Raw genomic sequence first — 9089 nt, forward strand, 5'->3', positions numbered from 1 at the left:
TCATTTAAGTTGCTTTGAAGCCTTTTAGATTCATATTTCTACACATACATTTTGTAGTACCTTTACAAATATGATGTTGTGATGAAGATTTAATGACAATTCTGCCGGAAAATAACCACGTAACTTCTCAAATGTGAAGATTTGCCGTTTTTTGCTTAAACAAATAAATCAGCTTTTAAAAAATTGACATTTCTAGAATTACTTTTGTGATTTTTTTTTTTCCTCTGTATTTAGATGATGATTTAGTTCATTCCACTATTTTTATTTTCTCTTGGTGTATTTATAACTGTTTTGAAAGGTGTTGTATAAAATCAAGTTTAATGTGGTTTAAATTCGGATTAATTTCATCCTTTAAGGACATTTTAAGTACTGTAACCCAAGTACCATTCTCAATACAGCACTATTACATGTAGTGGAGTATTAGTACTTTTACTTAAGTCAAGCATCCTTCCAGCACTTCTTATAGCAATAACAACGTCTAAACCCGATTAAAAGCAGCTAAATTACATTTTCTATTATCATCGTGCTTTTGCTACAGTCAAAATGTCTTCTGCTCACAACTAGATCTCCTTCTTATCCACAAGAGGGAGTGGGGTGTTGTCGGGAAATGCATTTATTCACAATCTCTACCTAATCACAACGACAGAGGGCGCTATGGGATCACACTGAGAGAAAATGCCCCTATGGTGTCCATTCAGTTCTGTGGACAATCCCCACAGGATCAATTTGGGGTGAAGTGTCTCAGGGACACAACGACATGCTGACTGCAGTGGGACTCGAACTTGCTACCCCCTGATTCAAAGTCCAGCACACTAACCTCTGAGCCACAGCCTCCCACTTGGGTCTTAAGTACAGATATTAACGGAGATATCAACATTTAAATACGGCGATATCAAAAGATAACGTTTGCATCGCTCTCGGCGTCCCGGCCCAACCACTGGGACACACTTAACCCCACCTTCCTTTGTCCTACTTGGAAATAAAACTTGATACGACCCTTAAGAGATTCCCTTAATAACATAGGCTACTTATTTTTATTAATTACCTCTGAAACTTACTATTCTAGCGATTCTTAATAAGAACACATTTCAGCGTTAGCAAGAGGCACAAGGTTATACTGTATTATAACTATTTGAAGTTCACTTGTTTAACGGTATTCTAAAGTAATGCTATGTACTTGAGTAAAAGTAGAAGTACTCAGATCTTGTACTTGAGTAAAAGTAGAAGTACCCAGATCTTGTACTTGAGTAAAAGTAGAAGTACCCAGATCTTGTACTTGAGTAAAAGTAGAAGTACTCAGGTCTTGTACTTGAGTAAAAGTAGAAGTACTCAGATCTTGTACTTGAGTAAAAGTAGAAGTACCCAGATCTTGTACTTGAGTAAAAGTAGAAGTACTCAGATCTTGTACTTGAGTAAAAGTAGAAGTACTCAGATCTTGTTCTTGAGTAAAAGTAGAAGTACTCTGGTCTTGTACTTGAGTAAAAGTAGAATTACTCTGATCTTGTACTTGAGTAAAAGTAGAAGTACTCAGGTCTTGTACTTGAGTAAAAGTAGAAGTACCCAGATCTTGTACTTGAGTAAAAGTAGAAGTACCCAGATCTTGTACTTGAGTAAAAGTAGAAGTACCCAGATCTTGTACTTGAGTAAAAGTAGAAGTACTCAGGTCTTGTACTTGAGTAAAAGTAGAAGTACTCAGGTCTTGTACTTGAGTAAAAGTAGAAGTACCCAGATCTTGTACTTGAGTAAAAGTAGAAGTACTCAGATCTTGTACTTGAGTAAAAGTAGAAGTACTCAGATCTTGTTCTTGAGTAAAAGTAGAAGTACTCTGGTCTTGTACTTGAGTAAAAGTAGAATTACTCTGATCTTGTACTTGAGTAAAAGTAGAAGTACTCAGGTCTTGTACTTGAGTAAAAGTAGAAGTACTCTGATCTTGTACTTGAGTAAAAGTAGAAGTACTCTGATCTTGAGTTTTCAATAAATGAGAAATCATCAGTCAAGTGTACGACCATCTTTCGGAGGGATATGCTACAGTTTATATCAAATAAAATATCAATACTTGACGTCCGCGTATCGATACAATATGGATGATTTCCCCCACCCCTAACGGAAACCCCGGTTCCTACCTCTATGGGGCCGATGGATCTGAGGAGGTTCTGCAGTTGTGCGTCAGTAGTAGAGGAAGAAAGGCCTTCGATGGAAACGGTGCAGCGGTCAGTCTCGGCTGCTTTCGGACTTTGTCTCGTGGACATTGGCCGCCCTCGACCAATCGGAGCGACCCCTCGCCCTCGTCCCCGTGCCGAAACGACCACCTACACCCAACGCAAAGTGTGAGAAAAAACGCCCACATTTGGTAAAAAAAATAGAATTAATGAAATCGGGGGAAGGGTGAGGAGGAAAAAGCGGCGGCGGCGGGCGGCGGCGGAGATACAGAAGATTTTACATTTTTATCTTTTCAGTTATTATGCTCCAAATATCTGGAACAAACTACCAGAAACATACAGGAAAGACGTTCTATCAAATGATATCACAATATGAAAGATAGGGGTTAATAAGATAAGATAGGACTTTATTTATCCCGAGGGAAATAGTGCCAGAGTTACAGAAATACAATAAACACAGCAGCATAATAATATAATACCTTTTCCCAATCATTTGTGTCCACTTTAAATTGTCCTCTCCATGATGGTATGTTTGTGTTTTTATCATGTTCTGTTGCTTTTACCTCTTAGAATATTTAAGAAATTGTACGGTGTCCTTGAACGGCGCCTTAAATTAAATGTATTATTAAAACTGTACACTAACAGCGCTGTAAAAAGAGCAATTAAATATCTACAGGAAACAAAGACGGTCGCATAATTAATGTAATAAATAACGTAGTGGCAGATACGTAATTGCACGTTATTATAGATTAATAATAATAATATTGCACATGTTATATCGCAGAGAGTGTTTTGTAATGATGGTATTTATTTTGCATAGTGTTGGTGTGGAAGTTCTCAGTTCCCTTTACTGAAGAGTTATTGATCCAGAAGCTTTCAGTTATAATGCTCCGAATATCTAAAACAAACTACAACTCTCACTACTTTTAAATCAAAGGCTGGAGACTTTTCTTTTAGACGCTGCTTTTAAAGTTATATTCACATCTCACACTGCGCTGTAACTTGTATTCATGTCCCTGTGTTATTATCTTTGCTTTTAAATGAGTGTTTTTAACTAATTTAAGGGGCTTATTCCAATTCACAAATGTTAGGGTGCGCACAACTAAGCGAGGTTTTTGTATTTCTGTTTGTGGGGTGAAGCTTTGAAACAGTTTGAATGAGTTTGAATGAGAAGCTCAAGGGATGTCCGAACTATGTATGTACTATGTATGTATTTGTTTGTTTATTTATCTGTTTAAGTATTTGTTGTTTTGAATATATGTATCTTAATGTCTTTCATTACTTTGAATTGCCTTGTGTTGAAAGGTGCTATATAAATAACCTTTCAACCATGTGGAGACGAGCTATACTCAGCACAAAGAATGTTTTAAAAACCGCTGCGTGTGTGTTTCCCCTCTCACATGATTGACTTATCATATCTCTACACTGACGTCAAAACATGATGCATGGCATATCTTCATTTGAGCTTGAGAGGTATGTGTTTTCATCTGCAGAGGAGGAGGAGGTGGAGGAGGAGGAGGGGGGAAAAGAGTGAAGTGAAAGTGAATATGTTGTGTGTGTGTTGGGGGCGGGGGAGCGTACGAGCCATGCAAGAGTTGTGCTGACTGCCGTAGCTTCTCAGCGTCACTGAGTTTGGTTTCTGTGACAGGTGACAGGCGTAGAAAGAGGCCGAGGGACCTTATGTTACCCTCACGTGTTACACTGCACTCAAATTGTCAATATACTGCTGCACCTGGCATACTGTCCTGTCTTATTATCACTGCTGCTGCTCCATCGGTATGTCTACCCGTGAGGCAGCCGTCGTCAATTACGCCCAAATCTTTCACGGTCACCTCGTATATATATTTCTATTTCCTAGTCTTTTTCAAATGATGTGCAATGTGTTGTTTTAACAGGTCGCTGTGACGGAGAAAAGGTCACAATTTGGGATCAATAAAGTCAATCTTATCTTACATTATGGAAGCGAGGAAGTCTTCATAAGAAAGCTCAAAATATATCTGTTCACCTTTTAGGTAGCTAACACTTTCTCAATGCACTGATTTTGTGTTATTATTTAATATCATCCCATCGCTGCATATATTTCAAGTGGTTATCACAATGTGAATTTGCCCATATCTTTCACCGTCACCTTGTATATATGTCTATTTTCTATTCTTTTTCAAATGATGTGCATTGTGTTGTTTTAACATGCTGATGTGACGGAAATAATGTACCAATTTGGGATCAATTAAGTTAATCTTATCTTACATTATGGAAGCAAAGCTCAAAATATATCTGTTCACCTTTTAGGTAGCTAACACTCTCTCAATGCACTCTGACGCATCTTAAAATCTTAATATCATCCCACTGTTGCATATATTTCAAACTGTAATCACAATGTGAATTTGCACCACCCTTCTTTAAATGAACTGTTATATTATCGTACATCATCAGTCTGTTCTTTTCTCATTTATGTCTATTTTGATGTCTTTTACTGGTAACTATGTGATGTCAACTTTCTGTGACTATTTGATACAGACAATTAAAGCTTATTATGATTATAACTGAATGCCAGGGTGGCGTCTCATTGACTTATTTTATCTATTCTATTTTATTGTATTTACTTGCACTATTTGATCGGTTTCTCTGTCAGATTTTCATCGACATAACTTCACTGTATCTCTGTACGAATGACAATAAAAGCCTTGAAATCTTTAATCTTTAATTTCAGAGCCCCACACTGTTAATATAGATATATTGTCAGTGTTGCACAGGGGAAAGCATGCAGTGGTTTCTCACATACCCTGTTCTGCTGTGGGGTGACTCCTCGTCCAGCTGGAGCTGCTACTACTGGTCCTTGTTGCCCCGCCATCGTTACCTTTCTTTGGGTCAGAGGTGATGCCGTCCAGGTGCCTTGTTGTTGCTGAACTGGATTTCCAACACCAACTCCTACACCCTGTAAGATGGAAGAACGACTAGTTTGAGCCATTTTGCATATTAATCTTATTTATATATTGTATTTTCTCTATGTTGACGGATGTATCGATGAATCATAGCGACATATAGTCACACAGATGGTGAAACGCATGATACAAGCTACCCATAATACGCCGTATGGCTTCGAATCTTATGTTTAAAAGTTGACTATTTTCTCAGTTCTCTTTAATGGACTACGATGGATCATTAATGTGGATGCGGGTTGTTTTTCTGACCGCTCATAACACTAACTCAGCCCCTCGAACACACCAAATTCCCAGGCTTCTTCCTATCAATCTGCAGGCATCACAATCATATTCAATCGTTGAGGCAAAGAGGGAAATACAAGGCCATATCTACAAAAGTGGCAGAGTTGGATCCCTATCCGACATGCTGCGAGGAATAAAGATCCACCCAACAAGGTGATGGTCTCATTATCAAATAAAGTCACAGCTTCGAGTGTGTTGACAGAGCGGGGGGGAAGAGGAGGAATTGAAGGTCGTCTGTTGTTCATCCCGCGACTCTGCAGAGATGTGACAGATCAATAGAGAGGGAGAAAGGAGGCGATATCTCTGACCTGTCCCCAGTTGAGAGTAAATGGATTAATCCCTCCTATAGAAATCACAGCTCCTGATTGCACCCATCAAATGCTAAGCTGCATTACACTGGGACGACAGCAGCTCGATGTGTACCCCACCACCCCCCCCCCCAAATTCCCACAGCTTTTGTGTCTTCTTGTGCTGCTTTGTATTATCCCTGATGAAAATATAATTTGCCTCTTATCTGCGCGCCTAAGCCATACAAATCCAAATCCTCAAAAGTGGCAACTTTCTTACGCAGGTATTATGTCTCCGGCGTTCAAGCAAGAAAGATTAATTACAAGGGTTTTTTTTGGATTGGCATCCTTTTGTGGGTTTGCCTCGCACCTGAGAGATGGGGCTGATGGGGAACCGAGGGATGACGATGTGGAAAGGAAGGAGAGAAGAGACGAGATAACATTGTCAAGCGCTGGCTGATGACAGCAGAACAATGTGGAAGAGGGAGCATCAAGACAAGTCTCTACATTTTCACATCCCACTCAGATAGCTGTGCGCAGGTTTCCATTACCACACTGACACCCAGTTATCTTCATCTGCAGCCAGAGTGAGATTTTGCCTCTTTTAGCAGCCTGATCCTCTGGGATGGGAGTCGGGAAAGCGGCTTATTTTCAAAAATACTATCACATCTCGTCTCATCGTCGGTGACAAGCGTTAAACATGCATGCCTTTGTGCTTTTTCAATAAAGATTCATGTGTAATTAAGGCCACAGCAGTAACTTATCGAGGCAGTGTGAGATATATCCGGACTTGTTGGTGTTACTGTCTGTATGTCTTTTAAAGTGCTGCCCTTAAAGAAGGATATCAACCTTTAAAAAGCAGTGACGAGCTGTCCCTAACTCTGTAGATAAATGTCATACTACTCCTTGTAATGCCGACAGCCTTTCCTGTGATCTTAAGGCAAGATGTGCGTGAAAGCATTGTGTCTTAACAGATCAATTTTTACCAAAATGACACATCACATCAGCCTGTCATTCCCATAGGTTAGACATCTTTTAGATTACAAAATAGACAGTGTGGCGGCAATCAGTCGTTTTCCCTCGTGGGGCGAAATCTGACACAAAAGAAGGTGACGGATACAAAATGAAATGCTCACCGCTCCGGAAAGTTTGACGACTCTGACTTTCTGTGGCACCTGCTGGTCATCGACGCTTTTGGTCCGCTGCATTACGGTTCTTTTCGCGCCCGTTTGAGGAGGTCCTGGAGTCTGAATTTGAGGAGTTACCGGGATGATGTTCTTCTGAGGAACCGTCTGTATCTGAGCTCCAGGTCTGATCTGAACACTGTTCCTCCGCTGTTGGGGGTTTTGTTGAGTCCATTGCTGATCTGGAACTTGCACTTGAGGGGGTTGTTGTTGTTGTTGTTGTTGTTGTTGCTGCTGCTGGATGTTTCCTTTCACCATCTGAAGGCGTGCTTTCACATTAGGTCGTGGCGTAAGAATCTGAGGATTGCCGTTTGGAGGAATGACTTGAATGGGATTCTTAAATGTCTGATTTAAAGGTTGTGGGGCTCTCTGAGGCAACTGTCTCTGCGGCTGCTGAGGAGGTGGTTGTTGTCTTTGTTGCTGTTGCTGTTGCTGTTGTTGTTGTTGTTGTTGCTGTACAGGTTGTGGCATTTGCTGGTTTTGTTGTGCAGGTTGAATCTGTGGGGTCGGAGTCTGAGAACTGATCCGGTCGAGCAACTCCTTCTTTCTGACGCCGGCTTGCATTTGTCGTCTCATTTCCTTCGTTTTCAGAATTTCTTCTCGCAAACGCTTCTGTTCCTCGATCTTCAAACGGTACTGCCGGGTTTCCTCGTCCTCGTTGGGGTCCTGAGGAACAAAAAAACAGCTGGGAATCACGGTGTGCTTTTTATTCAACACTAAAGATTTAATCACAGGCAAAAACCCATGAGAAGAAATGCAATAGTATTGATCTGGTCTGGTTCAATTGATTGAGACTGCTGTCATTATCACCCTTATGATTGGGCTTTTAATAAAAGGAGCTCTTCTCTGCATACTGATTGGTTTAGTGGTTCTTGTGAATTCTCGGACACTGGGGATTCAGAAGGAAACTCAAAATGATGAGTCTGCACAACCCCCTACTAAAATATAACACACTGCAGTTTGTCGTATATCATCATATATTCATTTCACTACGTTTTTTGTTTCTTTTGTATATTTATATTTGGTGTAAATTTGGTGTTTAAATTATTTTCTTTCTATAATCGTTATATTTTTGACCTCCTACAACTTACTTCCTCCTGTCGTTTCATTTTGGCTCCATCATACACCAAAGCAAGACCCTTTTACGAGTAAACGTAACTTGATTCTGATTTTCTGAAATATATATTTTTGGTTTCCTTGATTTTTTTTACAAGAAACTGACCAGTGGTGTTCTTGGGATTTCCTTTCGAACCACCGTCCTTCCTCCGGGTGTCTGTGACTCCATCTTGGAAATGACCTGTCCTCTTCCTCGTCCTCTTCCTCCGTCGGGGATCTGTTGCCCTGGACGCACACCCGGTATTGCCTTGGCAACAGGCCGAACGTTGGCGGCGGGGCGGGCGTTGTTCATGTTCATGTTCGTGTTGGCAGGCGCTACAGGAAGCTCCCGCAGGTTGCTGTTGCGATGCTGCATTTGCTTAGGGGGTGTGTTCTGGGGAGAACATTTAAAACATATTGTATATATACACACCTGAACATCAGCAGGAGAGGACTCTTTAAAGTAGAGACACTACATACTGATATACACCTGAACATCAGCAGGAGAGGACTCTTTAAAGTAGAGACACTACATACTGATATACACCTGAACATCAGCTGGAGAGGACTCTTTAAAGTAGAGACACTACATACTGATATACACCTGAACATCAGCAGGAGAGGACTCTTTAAAGTAGAGACACTACATACTGATATACACCTGATCATCAGCAGGAGAGGACTCTTTAAAGTAGAGACACTACATACTGATATACACCTGAACATCAGCTGGAGAGGACTCTTTAAAGTAGAGACACTACATACTGATATACACCTGAACATCAGCAGGAGAGGACTCTTTAAAGTAGAGACACTACATACTGATATACACCTGAACATCAGCTGGAGAGGACTCTTTAAAGTAGAGACACTACATACTGATATACACCTGAACATCAGCAGGAGAGGACTCTTTAAAGTAGAGACACTACATACTGATATACACCTGAACATCAGCTGGAGAGGACTCTTTAAAGTAGAGACACTACATACTGATATACACCTGATCATCAGCAGGAGAGGACTCTTTAAAGTAGAGACACTACATACTGATATACACCTGAACATCAGCTGGAGAGGACTCTTTAAAGTAGAGACACTACATACTGATATACACCTGAACATCAGCAGGAGAGGACT

General features: G+C 40.5%; 1 protein-coding gene across 4 annotated transcripts in view; it reads right to left on the bottom strand.

The window, feature by feature from the left end:
• rbm33a (RNA binding motif protein 33a) overlaps window positions 1–9089 on the bottom strand; it is a 40646-nt gene that overhangs the window by 4625 nt on the left and 26932 nt on the right. For 3 of the 4 annotated variants that reach the window (XM_034147009.1, XM_034147019.1, XM_034147000.1), the window contains exons 14-17: window positions 8077–8343; window positions 6807–7520; window positions 4942–5094; window positions 2124–2309 (exon numbers count right to left, since the gene is read on the bottom strand). In XM_034147009.1, the coding sequence (XP_034002900.1) occupies window positions 2124–2309; window positions 4942–5094; window positions 6807–7520; window positions 8077–8343 (1320 nt within the window). The remainder of the gene's footprint in view (window positions 1–2123; window positions 2310–4941; window positions 5095–6806; window positions 7521–8076; window positions 8344–9089) is intronic. The other variant, XM_034147029.1, reaches the window with a different exon arrangement.

Source organism: Trematomus bernacchii, unplaced genomic scaffold, assembly GCF_902827165.1.
Source record: "Trematomus bernacchii unplaced genomic scaffold, fTreBer1.1, whole genome shotgun sequence".
In the NCBI taxonomy this organism is placed as follows: Eukaryota; Metazoa; Chordata; class Actinopteri; order Perciformes; family Nototheniidae; genus Trematomus; species Trematomus bernacchii.